General features: G+C 35.1%; 1 protein-coding gene across 5 annotated transcripts in view; it reads left to right on the top strand.

The window, feature by feature from the left end:
* The window catches only part of Crppa (CDP-L-ribitol pyrophosphorylase A), a 196928-nt gene that overhangs the window by 60514 nt on the left and 113568 nt on the right, over positions 1-22846 (top strand). For all 5 annotated transcript variants that reach the window (XM_090332284.1, XM_090332282.1, XM_090332286.1 and 2 more), the window contains one exon: positions 10920-11014. In XM_090332284.1, coding sequence (XP_090188410.1) covers positions 10920-11014 — 95 coding nt within the window. The remainder of the gene's footprint in view (positions 1-10919; positions 11015-22846) is intronic.

The following is a 22846-nucleotide window of genomic DNA, read 5'->3' as shown; positions in this document are numbered from 1 at the left end:
CATAGCCCTCAACGCTATAATCAAAGATGTCTTCTGACATGGTTAAATGTTTTATAGGGGATAAAATCACCTTTCATTGAGGAGTATTGTTTTAAATATATAATAGTCTTGACAAAACCATTCCAGAAACAAATGTAGCAGTTTAAAGTAACAGCTTTTGTTTCAAACAAGTGTTGAGAGTGAATTTCCTAATTCCAGTGTTTATTGAAATAGAAAAAAAATGTTCTGGATGTGAATTCTGAACACATGCATTTATTTTAAAATGCATTTTATTGGAAAAATCAATTTGACAATCACTTAGCTTCATATGTGAGAAACTGAAACCTTTTCTCTGATTCTGATACTATATTAGTAGTTTACCCTCAAGTTCTTTGTCCTTCAAGTATATTTTGTTTCAAACCGTTAGTGTAGTATAATTTGTGTATCTCTGTGCATAAACAGATCATCTACAACCATAAATCAAAGTGTTGACGTATATTTATAGGCCAACCCAGCCATGTATAAATATTACTCTGGGAAAAGTGGGTTAACCCATGAGGTGGTCTGCTAGGCCTTCAAAACAAAGAAATAGAATAAACTTTTTTTTTTTTTTTTTTTTTTTTGCCAGTTCTGGGCTTGAGCTCAGGGCCTGAGCACTGTCCTTGGACTTTCTCAAGGCTAGAGCTCTACCACTTGAGCCTCAGCACCACTTCCGGCTTTTTTCTATGTATGTGGTACTGAGGAATTGAACCCGGGTCTTCATGCATGCTAGGCAAGCACTTTAACCACTAGGCCAAACTCCCGGCCCCAAACTTTGGTTTTTATAACATAGTCACTTCTGCATTTCAGGGACAAAGTAGAAATGATCTCTTTTGTGAATATTCAGTAGGTGTTTCAGCTGAGGAGTCTAAATATTGCAAGACTTGCCTATGTGTTATTGCTTGTAATATGTGAAGGCCTGTATTTTCCGCATATTTGCTTTTCTTATTTAGGCAATAGGCTCCAGTGTACTGTTAGTTTTTGAGTTTTTAAGAAATGTTCTATTGTTTTTAATACTGGCTAAATGAAAACAGGGTTCAACAAACTCCAAGAGTTTCCCTGTCCTCTAAAAAGTTCCTAGGATATTCTGATGCTACACTTAGTGCACCACTGATCAGAGACCGTCCTCCTTAGTGTTCTGTGATGGGGCATGTGAGCTGCTTTTTCCCTTGCTTACTAAATATCTGTGGTTGGAAGACATTTTAATAAGTATTTTTTGATTACTTAGTATTTTTCTGACTGTGAAACATTTGCTAGGATAAATACCAAATTGCATGTCTTACAAGACCCGTTGCAACTTCAAAATTACTTGTTACACTAGCATATGTATTTGGTACAACTTAATTTACACCTGAGTCAACATCTGGGTTTATTTTAATATGATAATTTTGATGTTAGGAAAAGCTATTTCACTTCATTCTGATTTGACTTAGATTTGCTAACTTCAGGCAGTTTTTGACTAAACTTTCCAAATTATAGTCTGCACTAAGTCTCCATATCTCATTTTTGTCTTAAGGTTAATTGTAAGTTTTATTTGAGCTTCAGGATTTCCATGGATTTTTATTTATGGTGAACTGTTGTTAATAGGAAACACATATAGGAAGTGGAAACCTCACATTAGTCTTTGGCAGTCTGTTAAAATGCAGTTAATTGCAGGTTTATTGTTATGACTATGCAAAAAGCAAAAACAAAAACAAACAAAATAAGCAATCTCAATATTTCTTTATCCTAAAGTAGAACTGGGTTTAGTCCTTGTTACTTACTGTTTTGACTCTTTCAAGCTTCTACTCTGAGTGAAAATTAAAACTAACTTCTCCAAAGTAGTATGATTAATTGGTACAAAAATACAAGCAGTTGACTGATAAATGTATAAACATCCCTTTACAAAGAGGTATTGTACTTTTGTCTTACAAGCCAGTGGGCCCACCCAAGCCTGTTCTACATGTTCAGACAAACCCAAACTATATTAAAGTGGTAACAGATGGCAGGAGTAACATACTTTATTAAAATTTACATACACCATACACAGTCCCAAAACACACTTGATTTAACATGCTAGCCACCATATCCTGGTAAAAGGGTCACTGTTCTAAAATTTTCTGTGGAAAAAAAAAGCCTCTATAGACTTTGTAAATAAAAGATTGTGTTCATTGTATACCCCTACACTTCAGCAGTCTTCTGACATATTCAATTTGGTAGTTGTATATACTTTGATATTGTGAAAAACAATTTTATTTTATTCTGGTTGTATTTGTAGAAGTTCAAGTAAGTTTTTGCCATAAAACTGCATATAGTGCTTCATTTTCTATGTCAGTTTATAGAATGATGGAAAGAAAATGTTAAAATTTAAAATTATTTCAGTTCACATTAATATCCATATAAAAATGTGTGCCTTTCCAGGTCATTATGTAATATTTTCCAATCTTTTTTTTTTTTTTGCCAGTCCTGGGCCTTGAACTCAGGGCCTGGTCATTGTCCTTGGGCTAATCCTCAAGGCTAGTGCTCTACCATTCTTCTGGCTTTTCTATGTATGTGATATGGAGGAATTGAACTCAGGTCTTCATGCATGCCAGGAAAACACTAGGTCAAACTCCCAGCCTCTTCTCCAGTCTTTTAAAGTATTTGTTTTGTTTTTGTGCCTGTCCTAAGGCTTGAACTCAGGGATCTTGGTGCTGTCTCTGAGCTTCTTTTGCCCATGGCTTGTATTCTAACACTTGAGTCACAGTGTCACTTCCACAAGTATTTGTTTTATTATAAAGGGAATAAATCATCTTTCTTTTCTTCTACAATATAACATCTCATCTCAAAATTTGGTTTAGAAATGATATTTATTTATTTATTTTTTTGTTTATTTATTTTGCTGGTACTGAGGTTTGAACTGAGTGCCTTCTACTCTTGCTTGCCTTTTTTGCTCAAGGCTGTCACTCTACCACTGGAGCTATACCTCCACTTTTACCTTTTGGTAGCTAATTCGAGATAAAGTTTCACAGACTTTTCTGCCAGAGCTGATTTCATGATTCTCAGATCTCAACCTTCTGAGTATCTCAGATTGTAGAACTGAGCCAGAGACACCTGGGCACATTAATATCTTTCAGAGATATCCTCTTATGAACATTAATTATACAGGTGGTTTTCTTTTGATACACAATTAAACACAGTAATCTATACTTTCTCATGCCTATTGCCTTCTCTTCATGAATAGTTTTTTTTTTAAACGGGTAGTAAAGCCATTAAGCACTTTTGTACTTATACCTTGAAAGCAGCTTAATATATATTTAAATCAACTCATTGAAAGGACTAAAGTAAAATTGCATATGAACAAATTTGATTCAATAATACTGAGATGAGATGGCTTACTCTATTGAAGCAGATTTCTTATGTATGTAAAGAAACTTATGCCTCAACATTTTGGTGATTTTTTTTCATATATTTTTATTGTAATTAATAGAAGGGTTATATTACATTATATTTGCCAGATAGAAGGTACATTAATTCACGTACATTGATACCCTTTCTCATGTCTTGGTACCCATTTCCCTCCCCCCCACCTCCATCCCTCATCTTGTTTTCCCCCTTTCCCTATCCAATTCCAAATAATCAAATACAAATATATCCAATATATCAGGTAACAAAGTGAGATACTGTAACAATATGAGATAACCAAGGGACAACAAAAGAGATGAGAGATAACATAGTACCTTAAGGACAACGATCATTCATTATATGGCTTTTGTTTCTATATCCTAGAGGTCCTTTCATTTAGCATCATAATACATGGCCTTATGTATCTAGGTTTTGCTCTATTGCAAATCTCTGCTAGGAGAGACCATAGTTTCTACTGATTGTGACAAATGAGGGAAACCATTGAGCCTAAGTTCCTTTGAGTCTGGCTTACTTCACTTCATATTTTTTCTAAGACTTTCCATTTCCTAACAAATGGGGCAATGTCATTCTTTCTGACAGCAGCATGGAATTCCATTGTGTACAAATACCACATCTTGTTGATCCATTCCTCAACTGAGGGACATCTAGGTTGGTTCCATATCTTTGCTATGGTGAATAATGCTGCAATGAACATTGTTGTGCTACTGGATTTAGTCTGCCCTAGTTTCTGGATAGTTGGGTAAATGCCAAGTAGTGGAATTGCTGGGGCATAGGGGAGCTCTATGTTTAGTCTTTTGAGGAACTGCCATCTGCTTTCCATAGTGGTTGAAGGAGTTTGCACTTCCACCAACAGTGTAGTAGTGATCCCTCCAGCATCTGTTGTTATTAGTTTTCTTGATCCTGGCCATTCTAACTGGAGTGAGGTGGAATCTTAGAATTGTTTTGACTTGCATCTCTTTTATGACCAGAGATGTTGAGCATTTCTTCATGTGTCTATAGGCCATTTTTGTTTCTTCTTCAGAAAAGACTCTCTTTAAGTCTTTGGCCCATCTTTTAATGGGATGGTTGTTTCTTTGGAGATTAGTTTTGGGGTGATTCAATTTTTTGAGCTGTTGATATATTTTATATATGAGGCCTTTATCCATTGTGTGGTTGGTGAAGATCTTCTCCCACTCTGTAGGCTTCCTAATTAATTTACTAGCTATGTCCTTTGCCATGCAAAAGCTCTGCAGTTTAATGCAGTCCCACTTATTCAGCCTTTCTCTGATTTGTTGTGATTCTTGGTCCTTCTTAAGAAAGTTTCGACCTGTGCCAAGGAGGCCTAGTGTATCTCCTATTCCTTCTTGTAAAGTTTTCAGTGTGTTGGCTTTTACCTCCAGGTCTTTGATCCATTTGGAGTTAATTCTAGTGCAGGGTGACAAAGAAGGATCCAAGTTGAGTTTTCTGCAGGTGCTTAACCAGTTCTGCCAGCACCACTTGTTGAAGAGGCTGTCTTTCTTCCATTCTATTTTTTTGTCTCCCTTGCCAAAGATTAGGTGGCCATAGGTCTGTGGTTTAATATCTGGGTCTTCAGTTTTATTCCATTGGTCTTCAGGCCTGTTCTTGTGCCAGTTTTTAGTGATTTTTTTTAAACATGTTTACTTAAGATTGTGGAACATTGTTTTGAAACTCATGAATCAATTTAAAAAGATGAGCAATATTAAAATCAGGATTTTATTTTTTTGACATCTATAACAGGACAGTATTATGTATCTGTAGAATGTCTTTGTCAGGTTTTTCTTGTTAATTATTCAGAGATGGCACCATTTATATTAACCATGTTTCTTTGGACAAAGCAAAGTAACAGCTAAGATTTATTTGAAGACCTTAGTTTTTGATGTTTCTGGCTCTTTTGACTGACATTCAATTTCCCATTAATCTGCAAGCTTCTTTGTGCATAATAGTTTTTTGTTCTTTATTCTTTTCAAAGTGGCACTCGGATTGTATCTAATGTGAAGATGGGAGTACATTTGCGTCAAGCTTTCATTAGTAAGAATAGGAAGGCAGCAAAATAATTTAAGAAGAATTTAGTTTCCTTGTAATTTTATTTTAAGAAAAGATGTAATTTGGTAAGTTAAATATTTGGGTCAAGTTTAGAGAAAGTAAGGCTTTCTCGTTTGTGTAGTCATATAATTTTCTTAATTTGTCATCGGTGAAAGGGTAATTCAAGCATCAGTTAGTAAATCTGACATTTTCCAAAATTTTGAAATCCACAGATATTACAAAGCAACTAGCCAAGTAAACTTGATAATAGACATAAGCCAGCCACATATACTTCATTTTGACGTAGATAGCTAAACATATATAATATACGTTTAAACTAATATTAGAAATTTTTTGTAAACATTTGAGGAGTCACTAACCTTGAAAACTTGTGTCTCTTTCAAAAATATTTCACAAAAGTAGGGAGAATGCAGTCATAATATTCAGTGCATATCTTATGAAACAACAAAAATTGAGGAGAGGTTCGTGTTGGGAGAGATAAGGAAGATCATATATATGGATGGTACTAATGAATATGCATTGTGTTTACAAAAGCCCTTTGTACAAAAACATAAAGATGAGAAGTATACTTACTGAGACAGACAAAGGGAATGATCCCATTCAGCTGAAAAGCACCAAAATGTATACACTTCTTACAACTAAAAGTGTGTATAGGAGATCAGGTGTCACAGGCCTACTTCTTCCAGCTTTAAATTGGGGAAGTTCCAACTGGATTCTATGACTAATCTGAAAAGGGGCTTCAGACCTGATGGCTTAAAGCATCCTTTATGAAAAATCTGCCCACGGGATTTGGATTTCCTCCACCAGAAACATCCACTTTAACAACAGAATTCACCTTTATCTTTTCTCAGCATATGTGTAGGTTTCTAGCAAGTTTATTTTTATTTTTTATCAATTACAGGTTTATTCATGGTAAGGTTATCTAAAAACATTAGTGAATCACGATCAGATTTTAGGTATTCCTTACCTAACATTTTTTTATTAAATAATTTATTAACGTTGATTTTACATTATATTTTAAATGATAAGTTTAACAAACAAGTGTTCAAGAAGGGAATCTCTATTTACAATCACTGGGACTTAGTATTTAGAACTTAATCAAAATTAGGCTAAGGGGCAAGTTTATTTCTTGATCATGATGCCCATTTGTCTTAGAGACAGGGCTTGTTTTTGTTTGTCACTCATTCACTGGCAGCATGCTTCTCTTTTATGCTAATAACATTTTTTCTCAAACATTAAGAGAAACTTTAATCACCCTTCTGCAAATAAAGCTGAGAGAGTGATGTCAAGTTGCATAAGTTGTGAGTTTTTTTTTTTCTCTTTTAGATAGGATCTCAATATATAGACCAAGCCGGCTTTGAATTCTGTCTTTTTACCTCTATCTCCCAGTTGGTAGCATTGCAGATGTGCACAATCATGTCTGGATTGTGATTCTGTTTAATATCATTTTTAAATCATGAAGAGGAAGAATGTAGGAAGCCAAATTGGGTTTTTATTTAAGGGACTCAACCAAAAAATGGAAGGTACTAACTACCCTCACCTGGAGTGATTTTTTCTTTTTGGAAGTGAATATGCTTGGGTTTGATACAGTTCTTATTACCTAAACATTCGAAAGCTTTTGAAAGGTCAGTACAATGGATAAGGTCTTATGGGAAAATCTCATGGTACTGGATTTTTGCCCATTTACTTAGGGAACTTGTTTCACCTAGTATTTTGGTTTATTTGTCCAACAAAAAAATATGATGTTTAAAAGATGGCTGTCCTAAATGAGATTTTGGCTCCCTTCATAAATTTACAGATTTATGCACTAAAGTTCCTATTGCTTCTGAATGACTGTATTTAGCGTAACACTGGAATTGCATGAAAAACTTTGTATGTAAGCAATATATTACTAAACCATATAACCTATCAAAAGATAGTAAAATTTTAGATGGCAAAGAACTAGTCAGGGGATGGGAAGCCCTCAAGTGATTCTGTGTATTTACCACTTAATTGAAACCTGAGAGAATTTCAAAAGAGTCTGTCACAGGAGCAATGATACATTCAAAATTTTGACATTCAGGATATCAACTTAGACATTTTTTGATGGCCCTCCAGGGGAAATGATTGGAATTCTGAAAATGTTCCTTCCTCTCTCAGTTGTTTGAAAAGCCTAACAAAATGAGGCTCATCATCTGCTTGAAAGTTCTTTCCTGTATTTCTCTAGTTGGAGGTAACAGTACGCAATTACTGCTTTGGAGGGCCCTGCACAAAACAACTGATCTGACAAGCCATCTTCTCTACTTTCAATGTATATATGCTTCAGGGATCATGAACCCTTTTGCTTTTGAGAGTATTGTCTTTTCTAGTGAACTGTGGATCGGGGAACCAGCCAAGAATTCTTCGCGTTAATCTCTATATTCCTAAGCATTTTATTTAAGAGACTATTGGAGACTATTCTTTGCTTGTATGTAACTAATATAATCATGCAGATGAAACCAAACCCAAAATGATACAACTAGATCCAATCATACACAAAGACAAATACTGAAACAAAGGAAAGCAAGCATAAGCAAAGAGAAGTAAGGAAGCAAAAGGAAAAACAAAGATAGCTTGCATCTAAATGTAAAAGTTACTTTAATGGTTCTAGTACTACTATTAAAGGCAAGAATTTTCATAATAAATATTATGAAATGTTTTTCTGCTTTGTACTCTCAACTCCAATATAACTTTCTTGACAGTACACAGGCTACACATACATGAATAAAAATGAACTATCAAGCCTGACTTTCCTGGCTCACTCATGTAATCCTGGCTACTCAGGAGGCTGAGCTCTGAAGATCGTGATTCAAAGTCAGCTTGATACTGCAGCACTTTCTATGGTGGGATCTATGGTTGCCTCCATTCAGCCATCTCTTGGCAAAATTCTTTTTTATTGTTTTGACAGTCATGGGACTTGAACCCAGGGCCTGAAAGTTGTCATTGAGCTCTTTTGATCAAGGCTAGTACTATACTACTTTGAGCCACAACTCCACTTCCTGTGATTTGATAGTTACTTGGATATAAATCTTGTAAACTTTCCTGCCCAGGTTGGCTTTGAACTGTGATCCTCAGATCTTAGCCTCCCAAGAAGCTAAGAGTATAGACATGAACAACTAGCACCAGTTTTTTATCAGATAAAATTATGAGTTGAAAAGAAGGAAATAAAACTTTAATTATAGTATTTATTCATACAGAATATCTAAAATGATGGATTTTAGATTTGAGATTTTTAAAGCTGGAATTTGTAAGTGAATTTGGAAAGGTTACTTATAAGGTTTGATATATTTTATTTATTTTATGCAACAAAACATGAAAAATCAACCTCTTGCTACATTTTGTTCTATTTTTGTGTATTATTCTATCAATTTTTCAAAATGAGTGTGGTATTATGACATTAATTGTGTCATTTATAAATTACTTTATACAATAAATTTTGTTTTTTGTGTTTATTTTTCATAAGAAGTGTTTACCAACTTCATTATCTAGATTTTTGCTAGGATATTACTAGCTAAATTTTGTCTAAACATTGAATTTCATGATACACAAAGTTTTGGTTGGCTTTGCTTCCAAAGCTACTGCTTGGAGGATAGTTATCTTCTGATAGAGAGTTTTCTGGTCACTGTAGAGTTCACATGATCTCGAGAATATGACCTCAGAGACAGCCCATCTCATTGCCAGTTCACTGCCAAATTATTCCATAGTTTTCAAGTAATTCTATTGTCAGTAATCTGTGCATACATGGATACTTTTCTTATATCAATACATTTGGACATTTTGCTGCTGTTTTTTTTTTAACTTCCTTTAATTATTTTCAGAGCTCCTTCCTCTCAGCTCTAGGAAAACCTTCTCACCTTTTAGGAGTGACCTATGAGTCCTTTATTCTAGACTTAATCTGATATTCTTACCAGTTTAAATCTCTTACCCCAGGATGTTCCATAAGTACTTACAGTCTGAGCCATTTGTTTGTGTTTTGTGTTCTTAAATTGTATTAAGATCATGTAATTTAGATGTCTTAGCTTTATTTTTCGTTTTCTCTTTGGGATACTGGGGTTTGAATCTCAGGCTTTATTTTTGTTAGGCACCAGGTTTGTTGCTGAGCAATGCCTCTAGGCCTTTTGTACACTGTCTCATTTGACCTACTATCTTTTTTCCCAGGTCCCCATCTAGAGTGAGATCCAGGAATTTTTTTTCCCCTTTTAATAGCAGAGGTGACCAGTACAAACCATTATGCCAAGCTTTAATTCTTTCAAGGTGATGTCTCATGAACTCAGGCTCCCAGGTAGCTGGGATGGCAGGGAGCATCAAGTGTGTCCAACTATTAGTTGAGAAGACCTCTCTTGGGGTATACCTGGGCTGGTCTTAAAATATGAGTCTGCCAATCTTAGCCTTATAAGAATCTAGGGCTACAGATGTGAACTACTGGCTTCTGACTTAATTATGTGTGAGTTCTAAGAGTTGGGACTATCCTCTCACATAAGTAAATTGAGTCCAAAAAGTTAATGTAAGTGTTTCACCAGGTCTATATATTCAAAATAGAAGAAATTTTCAAACATTTTGAATGACTTTGCTCACAAATGTTCACGTTTTTTTTGAGTGAAGTACTTAAGTGAAGAATGTGTTACTATGTTTTACAGAAAATGATACAAGGTAGGCAACCTTGTAGAAGGGCATAGTTTTAGGGACAATCTGGATGGAAACATCTTGAATGTAAATAGGAATTACAATATTTAGTTAATAATATTTATTTTGAAGCATTAAATTGGATAATGTCTTCAGAATGACTTGATTTTGGCCTCCTATCTGGCTTTACACTCTGCTTGTTTATCACATGACAGCATATCAAAGCAATGTCTTCTTAAATGGTAAGCATTTATGCATTTCTTACCATGTCAAATTTGTCTGCTGCAGAGGACTGCACATATTTGAGTGTCATGATGTCTCACAGTTTATATTTAAAATCAAGACATCTGATACAGACCTTGATTATGTTGAATTGGCCATCTCTTAAAAAGTCAGGGAAAATTCTGGTCCTAGCTAGGACTGTTCTCTTTCTTCCCTCAAAGGAACATCTTTTAGCTAGAGAGCAAATCATCTGAGAAGCTATGATTTCTCAGATTCTCAGATTCTAGGAGACTCTTTATAAATGTGGATTGATGGTATTGGTAGAGACAAATGGATAATTCCACGTAGTCCCTTTTTAATCCAGAGCTACAATCTCTTGTTTCTGTTGGTTCTACTATGATTGATTACATTGTTTAATGTATAGATTTGGGTGATAAACAGACTCCAGGACTTTTTAATGTATAGTTTAGGCAACTTTAATTGGTGTGTAGACACAACCTCCCTCTTCTTGGTCAAGAGCTATGGAAACAAGTAAACAAAGGTTTCTATGGTAGGATTTTGTTTGAATGTTAAAATGATATCTTTATTTTTCTTTTTTCCTATTATTTCAGAGAGAATTTCACATGAAATTTGTGTAGTTATGGACCCCAAAGAAGATGAAGAACCCGTAGAGTCTCTTCTCAAAGCTCTAAAAAATGAATTAAATGTAAGTATACAAAATGTAATTTTGGAAATGTAAGTTTGATAAAAGTTGGCCACAAAATTTTGTAGTATAGACATCTACCTTGGAAAAGCATAGGAAAAAAAATCAATCTTAATGTCTCTTTCTGCCTTGAGAAGCTTTTTCACTCTCTTATCATGCAGGGCTTAAAGTTTACTCCACGTCCTGTCCATTCCTGGTATGATTTCCCCCGATTGTCATGTGTAACTCACTGCACAAGACCTGCCTGGTGCATGTGCCCTGAATTACGGCCCTGATCTACTTCAGCGTGGTAGTGCCCAGAACATGCTAGATGTGTAGTAAGCCTTTCTGATTACATAAAGAACAGTAGAAAAATTAATCAAGATAAATTAATCAAGAGGATTTTGATAAGTTAAATGTTATAATGAAATATCATTATGCTTCAAAAAATAGAAGAAACAGGGGCCGGGAGGTTAGCCTGGTAGTAGAGTGCTTTCTAGGATGCATGAGGACCCAGGTTCGATTTCTCAGTACCACATACATAGAAAAAAACTGGAAGGGTGCTGAGACTCAAATGGTAGAGTTTTAGCCTTGAGAAAGCCCAAGAACAGTGTTCAGACCCGGAGCTTAAGCCCAGACTGGCAAAAAAACAAAAAAACAAAAAAAAACAGTAAATGGGAAGTTGTTGTTCCCTAATTTCCTTGTCAGTATACTGAAAATATTAAAAACATCTATATTATATTTGAGAGAGTTGAACACACATATTTAAAGTACTCTTCTTTGCTGTATGTATATACATATTAAATGGTCATTACAAATGTATAATGGCATTCTACACATCATTAGGCTCTTTGAACTAATCTGATAGATTTATCTGGGAATGCATTTCTTTATGAATAAAATATTCCCAAGTAATTTTGTGAAATGTTTCATGGCTCAAAAGCTCCTGAATTTTGGAAATTTTTATTAATTTTTGTAAACATCAGGCCATGCTTTTTGTCCATTTTGTACCCCTCTACTGCCAATAGAAATATTATTTTACTCTTTATTCTTTTGTTTTTATTATCTCATATGATGAAATATCTACTGCTTCTGTGTGTGTGTGTGTGTGTGTGTGTGTGTGTGTGTGTGTCCGTCCTAGGGCTTGCACTCAGGGCCTCAGCACTGTCCCTGACCTTTTTTGCTCTAGGCTAGCACTTTACCACTTGAGCCATAGTTGCACTTCTGGATTTTTGGTGTTGGTTTATTGGAAATAAAAATTTTATAGGCTTTCCTGTCTGAGCTGGTTTTGAACCTTGCAAGATCCTCAGGTCTCAGCCTCCTGAGTAACTAGGTTAAGAAAAATGAGCCAACAGCACCGAATTTAGTGTTCCTTTTTAAAAAAAATAATTTTTACCTCCTTTAGGAAGAAGAAATGAATGGATCAGAATGATTTTACTACCTTAATGATATAATGCTTCTTTCTTAGTTGTTTTCAGGAAAGTCAGAAAGATATTCTTCCTGATTCTTCCACTTTCTTTTACATTTCCTTAATCCTGGGACCTTTTCTCTTTTTTTGTTTTCCTAATCCACCTTCCCTGTGAGTCTATACCTCACAGCTTGTGATTTGGCCTGCAAGAGTGCTTTAAGAGTGCTTTATTTTATTTATTTTTAGCATTCTTTGGTTCTAGATCCTCCTAAATTCACAGCAAAACATGAACCTCCATTTTGTTCTTCTATATTGAAGTTTGAATTGGCATCCACAGAGGACTGCCCTATTTTCTATTTCCTTCAGAATTGCCTGCTAAACTAATTAGGAGTTTTGTGCTAATGATTTTGCTTTCTAGCTCTTTTAGGTTTTCTTTACTTTTGGTTGTGATTTCTTAAACCTGTGTGGGCCTGTACACATGCAGACAATTTATCTCTACTTTCCATTGTTTATGGATGTTTGGTTCAGGCATTCTTCTGTTCTTTTTTGTTTTTTGATTTTTGAAGGGATCTATAAGTGACTAGAACAAAAATACCTAGCTATAGAGTGTCTTCTTCCTCTTCATTCTTGAACAAAATGGATTTTTTTAGCCCTTTTTAATCTTAAGTACTTGCTTAAATTTCATTTTTAGTGCCTACTTTATAACTAAGTTGATACAGAGGGGAACTATGGATTTAAAAAAAAAGTTTAACATAAAGTTAGGATTTTTTTTTTTTTTGCCAGTCCTGGGCTTGGGCTTAGGGCCTGAGCACTGTCCGTGGATTTTCTCAAGGCTAGGGCTCTACCACTTGAGCCACAGCACCACTTCTGGCTTTTTGCTACCCATGAGGTACCGAGGAATCAAACCCGGGTCTTCGTGCGTGCTAGGTAAGCACTCTACCACTAGGCCAAACTCGTGGCCCTAAAGTTAGGAGTTTTGCAGTAAGCTAAATGCAGTATGCATGAATCCAAAGACAGAACGGTGACTGTTTCTCAGAAACATCTTAATTATGTCTTTTGTAGAGTATGTATTATAGGTTTTGTTTATATTTTTAGAATAGCTGGTACAGAACTTATTTTGTTTTTTAATTTTTTTTTTTTTTGCCAGTCTTGGGCTTGAGCTCAGGGCCTGAGCACTGTCCTTGGACTTTCCCAAGGTTAGAGCTCTACCACTTGAGACTAAGCACCACTTCCAGCATTTTTCTATGTATGTGGTACTGAGGAATTGAACACGGTCTTCATGCATTCTAGGCAAGCACTCTACCTCTAGGCCAACTCGCAGTCCCTTGGTTTTTATTTTTTTATTAAAATATTCTTAATGGACATATTCATTGTACTTATTATGACTTTTAAAATAACATTCCAATACAGTATACAATTATTAGATCAGAATAATTGGCTTATCTATTATGGTAGACATTCATAATTTCTATATGTTGGGAGCTTTCAAAATGCTTTATCCTGGCTATTGTGAGACAGTCAATTAATTTGTATTAACCTCAGATATCTTACTGTACTATAGATAGCTAGAAGTCTAATGAAAAATTTAAATCACTGACATTTGGACATGCTGGTCTTGTAACAATCTTGTGGGGCTTGGAAAAGGATGTCACTTTGCTCTCTCAGATGCATGCAGTGGAGAGTTCTTTATTGTCATAAGAAATTCTTTTTTTTTTTCCTCTTGTGGTGCTTAAACCCTGGGCCTGGGTAGTGTGTCCCTGAGCTCTTTATCTCGAGGCTACCACTCTACTATTTGAGCTATTTGATGCCCAACACCACTTCCAGTTTTTGGGTGGTTAATTGGAGATAAGAGTCTCACAGACTTTTTTGCCCAAGCTGGCTTTGAACCTCCATCCTCAAATCTCATCCTCCAGAGTAGCTAGGATTACATGTGTAAGCCACTAGCACCTGGTTCTGTCATAACAAATTCTTAAAACAAAAAGCCAAAATCTTAACATGCTCTTTTCTCTTCTTAGCAGTCACAAATCTTTTTGTCAGGAACAATGTTATGTACTTTGTCTTTGAAATCATTCTACAATTTCTCTTCCTTCCTTTTTAGAAATAGAGAAATAGAGAATGGGATTTGACCTACCAAGAATCACATAATTAATGAATATAGATGTTAGTTGGTGTGATATGATTTTTACTGATTATTAGTCTAAGAGCAGTGCATTTGGCACTGTAGTTAAGGTCTGAAAGGGAAACAGTTATCTAGTTTTACGTGTTTTATTTTTTCCTTATAATGGCAAATTTATTTTATGGCAATTGTTATCTAGCCCACAATTTAAACCAAACACAAAATTCCACCATATATTCTAACATATTTATCCTCCAGAGCTTGAGTTTGAGAAGAACTTATAAAAAGGATGAAGTCAGCACTATTGAGATCTGTGAGGCAGATCAGTGGGTGTGGTGCAGCTCAACACAAAATGGGAGGATTGATGTGTAAAGAAAAAATGTTTCCCATTGAATCCAAAGGAGGAGATTTGAGTATACTTTCAGTAATTACCTGGGCTAAACTTTTTACAACATAACTTTCAGGTTATCCAAATTATCTTAGGAGTATGGTAATGGAAAGCACCAAATTCTCAGAAAAGGGTGCTAAAAACAGTAAATTATGGAGTGAGTTGGTTAAGAGATATCTCTCCTACCACGATCACTCTATATACATGTACATTTCACTATTACTTAATATAGCACTTCATTATCACTCTGACCAGAATTGTTAGGTTGTTCTTTATGAATCTTTAAGTGTTTCAATGAACCTTCCTGTGTTAGAAATAAAAACTCTTCAGAGAGGATAGACAATGATAGAAGGGGCCTTTTCCGCTTTTTCCCTACTCTTAGCAACCAGTATTGAATACTGATTGGCGCTACTGAAACAAATAAAGAATGTATAGAAAATGTCATCAATCTCCTATTAGGCCCTTTTAATCTATTAGTTTATTTACCAGTTCATCAACTCCTATTCTGCTGGATCACATTTCAAAACCAGCCCTAGTAGGTAAATTCAAGAGACTTATCTCCAATTAATTAGCAAAAGGCCATGAATGGAAATGTAATATAAATAGTACAATACCAGCCTTTATTAAAAAGAAAAAAAAGGCAAACAGGAACACAAGACCTTGAGTTCAAGCCCCAGCACTGTTTGTATGTTGTGTGTTGTGCACATGTGCGTGTGCACGCGCGCGCACACACACAATGACTATCATAATTCAATTATTGGATATATAGAATTAAGCTAAGCAATTGTGGTTCCTATCTCAAGGAATTTTACATTGAATTGGAGATAGAACGATATATATGCATCCAGATGGCTGTTTTATTAAAAACTGTCACAAATATAAGACAAAGCAGCCTGTTCCCAGGAGAATGACTTATTGGGTATAGAGACAATAGATGAGTTCTCTCAACCTAGAAGGGCAATCAAATGTTAATCTATCTGAAGAGCAAGCTAGAAGGAGCAATGCGTGAAAGACATGTAAAGAGCTTCATTCAAGGGAACTGTGGTTAGAGTGGAGATGGGGCAATGGGAGACAAGGGTAGAGATGGGGACAGACTCAAAGGTAGCTTTATAGTCTCATGTGAGTTAACTGAGTTACTGCATGTATTACCAGTTTATATGTTGTCTCAAGAACAAAATAAAGTGTTAAAGGACTTTGGCTGCAAAGGACAGGATTCAGTTCACTTTTACAAAAAGTTATGGGGCTGACATTTTCTTTCTCTCGAAGAAGACATGCAGGTTGAATGTTTTTATACATCACATCACTCCCACAATCACATGAAACTGTTCAAGCCAATTTTAATTCCTACAATAAAAGAAATGAAGTTTCTAAAGAATACTGCTCTGCATACCTTGAACAAGCAGGGGGTAGTAGAAGCTTTTGTGTACTTTGCTGATCCCCTCCTTCCTGTTTTTCAGAGCATATAATTTAATTGTTGTTTTGTGTAACCACCAATGACAAGCAGGGCATAACTGGAAATCATTTGTTTTGCCCGTGTAGAGCATGCTGTGGTTTGTTGGCGCTGCTCTAAGAGCCCTAGTTTATTTTTCCTCATGCCCTCCAGGTTGTGTCCAGTGTTCGGATGTGGGTCTTTTGTTATTGATCTCAATAAATCCCGTGTATATTAGTCAAACAAAACATCTAGAGTAGTAAATGCAGTCAGAGGAAAAGCAGAACTGAAAGAAAGTTAAGCTTTATCAGCATCTTCAGACCCAGTCAACATAGTTATTTTATGTTGATTTTGAAATAGATGATATATTTTAGTCTAAAGATGGAGAGTTTCATTTTTATTGCTAAGTGTAGTTAATAAAATAGTAAGGCTATTTCTTCTGTTAGTCTTCTGAACAGAGACAATTTACGTTAAGGAATACATGCATATGAGACTAGGAACTGGCTTAAGACCATCTCATTGGCTTAGTCAGGATTTGCTGGAAGTTTAAACTTATTGCACTATTGGTGCTTAAGATGGGATAAATTGGGTGCACACCATATTTGACAAAATCAATTCATAATAACCAGTGCTAGCCATAGATGTGGCATGATGTGACTGTTAATAAAGGAGATAGATTACTGTTACTTAAATTTTCCCATATATTTAACATACATTTAGCTTTTTGGTGAGTATATTTATGAGACACTAGAACCCGTCAAGTTATTGCTTTTTCTAGAAGATTCATGTTGTTAGTTTGTAGAATTCATCACTTTAGAAATGATGTCATTGTTCACGAGTTGTAGACATTTTCATGAATTAAAAAGAAAAACAGGGCTGGGGGAGGGATATGGAGACAAAAATCATGAGAAGGGGTATCAATGTGTGAAAAGTAATGCACCTACTACCTGGCAAATGTAACTGTAACCCCTCTATACATTGCCCCAAGAATAAAAAATAAAATAAAATAAACCCAAACCAGAATGACTGTGTATTTTTTGGTATCCATTAGTGAAGCTGGGTCTTTTCTTCTAATTGAAGAGATTGATTTTTAATACACAGAATAAATATCTCTAGGAGGGAAACACATTTAAAAAAAGTTAAGCTTTTTTTTTCTTTTGGCCTTGGGATGTGGCTCAGTGGTGGAGTTCTTGGATAGTATTCACAAGACCCTGGGATCAAGGCTGACACTGGAAGAAACAATACTATTTGCCGTGTAGGTTATAGTTAATAGCTTTTAACAACAGTTGTTTCTTTTCTTGACAAGAGATTTTTCTTTTCCTTAGAGATCTTGTAGCCCAGATTGGTATCTAACTCATACTTCACTTGCCTTTTTCTTCTGAGTGCTAGGATTACAGTCCTATATCATACTAGCATCTCTAGTTGAGTTTAGTAAAATTATATGTATGCTAAAACATGCTATTTTAAGTTAAGACATAGCTTTAGATTTTTATTCATGGTAACTTCATTTTTTGGACTCTGATTATAGGTTAGAAATATTTTAGATTTATTAATACTTCCTTTTACAATTGAGTTAGGAGACATCTTCACTTTGGCCATTAACATGCAGTATAATTTTATTTTACAATGCCAAAAATAGTGTGTTCTAGTGTTCTGGTGTCTTTAGCTAACTAGTGGTTCCAGAGTTTTGGTGGTTCTGGGTAAACTGAACTAAATATACTCCATTGATATTGTGATCAGAATAAATTACTCATGGTATTTTGTCATCTAAAAATGCATTTCCAAGCTACAAAGTTGCCCATCAATTGTGTATTTCTTAATGCTTTCTATCTTGCATTGAACGTATGTGTAGTGACTATTCATACATTTGAGTCAGAGTCCCCATTGATTGACTAATGATTGAAGACAATCTTCATTCCATACCAAGACTTTCTTTCTCAATTAAGGACATTGGGATCACGGTCCAATATGTTGTCTTGCACATGCCTTAATATTGTATCTTATTTTACTTCCATTTTTTTAAACTCAGCATTATCATCGATTGTAAGTCTTCTTTGCTTCCTTGAAGGCTCTGGGTGCTTTAATTTGTTCCATGAATTTGTCCTCACTTTTATGTTTCTGTATTTCTGAAAATATTAACAGTGGTCCAATTCCCCATATCCTACTTGTTTTTATTATGCATAACTCTTTCACCAGCACTTATCATGGGTCTCTCACACTGTGCTGAATCTTTGGTGGGAGTCAGATAAATAACTGTGGTTATTGATGATAGGCCAATGTGCAAGAAAGCTTCTGGAATGTCTTTCTTCTTGGACACCAGCCAGAGACATTTCTATAGATAAAGAGGTAGCTGCTGGGCATCCATCAATCATGCGAATAGTTGAGAAAAGTCTAAAACACAAACACTAAGTATACCCAAGATGTTCTAATTGATTTCCTAACCAGGATAAAGGTCTGTGTTCAGCACTGTAGGAAATGGAAGGGAAGGGCAGATTGCAGATGCTGCAGAGATTAGATGAAGTAGAGTCAGCAACAGAGATGGAATTAGAGATGAGCCTCATTCTACCAGGAAAAGAGTAAGAAGAAGCAATCAGAAACATTTTTAAGATTTGTTGGAATAGGTTCAAAGATTCTATACTGATATTTGAATCTTCTTTTTTCATTGTCTAGAAAAGTCTTATACAAATATCTGGATGCACACATTTATATACTCAAAATAATTCATAGGATTGTATTTTTGCTGTTGAAAATGCAATCCATCCTTAATGTTTCTAAAATATTTTGAGCCTTTAGGCTAAAAAATTGCTACTCAGTAGGTAATTCATATATATCATACAGTGCAAATTAATGTAACATGGAAAATTTTAATATAAATACAACAAGTTTTAACACTAGGAGGAAAATATACTAATAAAAATAGCTGTGTACTATATCATGTTTGCAGGAATATAATGGCAGCATTTAGGTTAATTTTCATTATGTTTGAGTACATTATATCTTGCTAGAATATCATTTATTTGTGGTACATATTTTACACATATTTATGTTTTCTTTAATGTGACTTTAATTTCCAGCTAGGCTGTATATCGTATTTCTTAGGAAAAAAATTAAACATTATACATATACATATGAAGTTAAGTTATGTTGTAAATTTGGCAAGTATTTGACTGAAAATCTGTTGAAAGTCATTCCATCTTTAATTTGTGTAGTAGCATAAATCTGTCACCCTAGCTCTGGGGAGGCTGAGGAAAGGTGAGTTTGAGTTCCAGGTTTACCCAAGATACACAGAAATTCTGTTATGAGCCAGTTCCTCCAAAACAAAGACAAAAAAAGCAAACAGACTGAAAACAACCAAAAAAATCTTTGAGTCATTTACTTTTGTCATACTAATACATGTAGGAATGACATAGGTAATTAATTTTAGATGGTGCAGAAAACTGTAGTTGTATTTTCAAAGGTAAAGTTGTTTCTGAATGATTAGATTCATTCATACTTCAGTGAATGAATCAACTCAAAATGAGGTAGTCCTTTCAGATTAATGTGGTTTCAAATGATCTAACCCTAAATTTTTATTTTTGAAAAGATTTCTGGGATTCTGGCCTACAATTAAGTTTGGTAAACATAGGCCTATACTTTATTTTCACAGTTGAATATAAGGTTAGTGATGGCAGAAATTCCTCATTTATTGACATTTATTCAATAATTTAATCTAGGTCTTAATAAATATTTATCAGTTAAAAAATAGAACTTGAATATGACCCTGGCTAGGAAACTATATTCTTTATGACTTTGTGTTTTTATTTAGGACAGATAGGATTAATGTGTGTCATCTTGTGAATTTTTATCCTGCCCGTCCTTTGTGCATTATTATTAAATATAAACAGATCATGTTACTGTATATACTTTAGAACCTACCACTCTTTGTTCTCTCCACTATGAAAAATATACAAATTGTGCTTGCCAAACATGATTTATGAGTTAGTGACTGTAGTTTCCTATTTACTCATAACACTGTCTACTGGCCATATTTTAGTAGAAAATTCTGTAGTAAAAACTCAGCAAAAATGTAAGATGATCAGGTTTGTATTTGCTAGCTTTACATTTTGTTTGGATGATATCTAGCTTTGGATTTATAATATGTATACTAAGATAGGAACTTTGAATTCTTTTTTCCCATATATTTTTTATTGTAATTAATAGAAGGGTTACATTATATTTACCAGATAGAAGGTGCATTACTTCACAAACATTGATACCCTTTCTCATGTCTTGGTCCCCATTTCCCTCCCTGCACTCCCACCCCTCATCTTGTTTTCCCCCCTTCCCTATCCTATTTCAAATAACCAAGCAAACGTTTATACAATATAACAGGTAACAAGGTAAAATACTGTAACCATATGAGATAACAAAGGGACAGCAAAAAAGATGAGAGATTAAATAGTACGTTAAGGACAACAATCACTCATTGCATGGCTTTTGTTTCTATATCCTGGAGGTCCTTTCATTTAGTGTCATACTATGTGGCCTTATGTATCTAGGTTTTGTTCTATTGTAAATCTCTGCTAGGAGAGCCCAGGGTTTCTACTGATTATGACAAACGAGGTAAACCATTGAGCCTATGTTCCTTTGAGTCTGGCTTACTTCACTTGTTATGATTTTTTCTAAGTCTTTCCATTTCCTTACAAATGGGGCCATGTCGAGGAACTTTGAATTCTTATGATATGTGCTCAGATATGTTAGGATTTAGAGTTTTTATGTTTTATTTCTCTCTGTTGTTTTTTTGTAGTTTTTGTACTTTCAGATTCACACTCAACTGCTCATAAGACAGTATTATTGCAATTACTTCAATATTAAAATATTGTCAGTATATATTCAGCGAAATGGTTCGAAAGCACCTGACTCTTCTTCAAGATCAAGTCTGAAGATTTTAATTAAAAGACACTTAAAAAAAAGTTTTTTTTTTTTGTTTGTTTTTTGCCAGTCGCAGGGCATGAATTCAGCTCCTGAGCCCTGTCCTTGGCTTTCTCAAGGCTGGAGCTCTGCCACTTGAGTCACAATACCATTTCCAGCACTTTTTTCCCCCCTAGGTATATGGTACTGAGGAATAGAACCTGGGTCTTCCTGAATGTTAGGAAAGCACTCTACCACTAGCCCAAACTCCTGGCCCCCTAAAGGATACTTTTAAAGAAGTTTCTTCCCAGTTAACAGATAGTTTGAACCTGCAGTTAACATTCAGGTGACCTCTTCTACAGTAAGCGTTTCTCCTGAGTTGATTTTAGTATAGTATCTTCCTCCTCTGAGAACTGGTCTCATTACTTCCATGACAAAGTAATAATACTCAGAGATATAATGATGCACAATGTATTTTAGATGTATGGACTAAGAGGTTCAAACAAATCAGTATCAGTGACTAGTCCCAAGTGGCTGTGTCATGTTAGGGAATTTCAACTTCTTTGCCACAGCTTCTTTATCTGGAACATGAAGACAATGATGCACAGATGCCTGTGAATAAGTGTGCTGTGTGCAAATTATTTAGCACAGCTTCTAGTAAATGATAAATATTCAATGTAGTTTAGGTAATAAAATTGAGGGCCAGATGGAGATAACATGTGAAATATATACTGAATGTGGAAGAATAATAATAGCATTTATATACCCCAATATACAAGGATAGTGATTAGCATTTTATGCATATTCAAACAAGCCATTTGAAGGACCTGAAAACATACTAACTAAACTTTAGGCTTACTAAGATAGTAATTGTTGGTAAGATCCTTGGAACAGAACAGATACAGTGCTACTGATTTATGGAACATTGCAAAAGAATGTTCAAGCATCATGTTATATTTCAATCTTTGTGCTATGTAGCTTTTACAATATATAATAAGGGAGTTCTACCTGGTGTGGTGAGGGACTGGGAACCAGCTAGTGTTGTTACAGGTAGTGGTAGTTTTTTTGTTTTTTTGGTTTTTTTTTTTTGTGGGCCATGGGGCTTGAACTTGGCCTGGGCACTATCCCTGAGCTCTTTACATGAGGGCTACTGCCCTATCCTTGAGCCAAGCCCCACTTCCCATTTTCTAGAGGTTAATTGGAGATAAGAGTCTTAGGTCCTTTTGTGCCCAGGTTGGCTTGATCCTCAGATCTTAGCCTCCTGAGTAGCTAGGGTTACAGGCATGAGCCACTGTGCCCAACTAACAGATCGTGGTAGATCTTTGATAAAATATATTTTTTTTTCTTCTGACTACCTGACCTGAGGAGTATAGTCTTACCAGTTGCCTGGGGTCTAGATTTTATGGTTCCAGTTAATGAAGTAGATAGTTACCAGTGTAATCCATCAAATCAGCTTTCATCATTGAGGGCTAGAGTTTGTATAACATAACAGACTGGTAATCGGACCTGTTTATCACCTAAATCCTCCCAAGATCCATTGATTTCAAACTCTGTGTGTGTGTGTGTGTTAGAAACTTTCTGGGGATACAATATGTAGCCAGGAAAGGTGGGGAATATTAATCCTC

The sequence above is a fragment of the Megascapheus bottae genome, chromosome 5 (genome assembly GCF_031878675.1).
Source record: "Megascapheus bottae isolate mThoBot1 chromosome 5, mThoBot2.hap1, whole genome shotgun sequence".
Lineage (NCBI taxonomy): Eukaryota > Metazoa > Chordata > Mammalia > Rodentia > Geomyidae > Megascapheus > Megascapheus bottae.
This window is presented reverse-complemented; position numbering and strand designations above follow the sequence as displayed.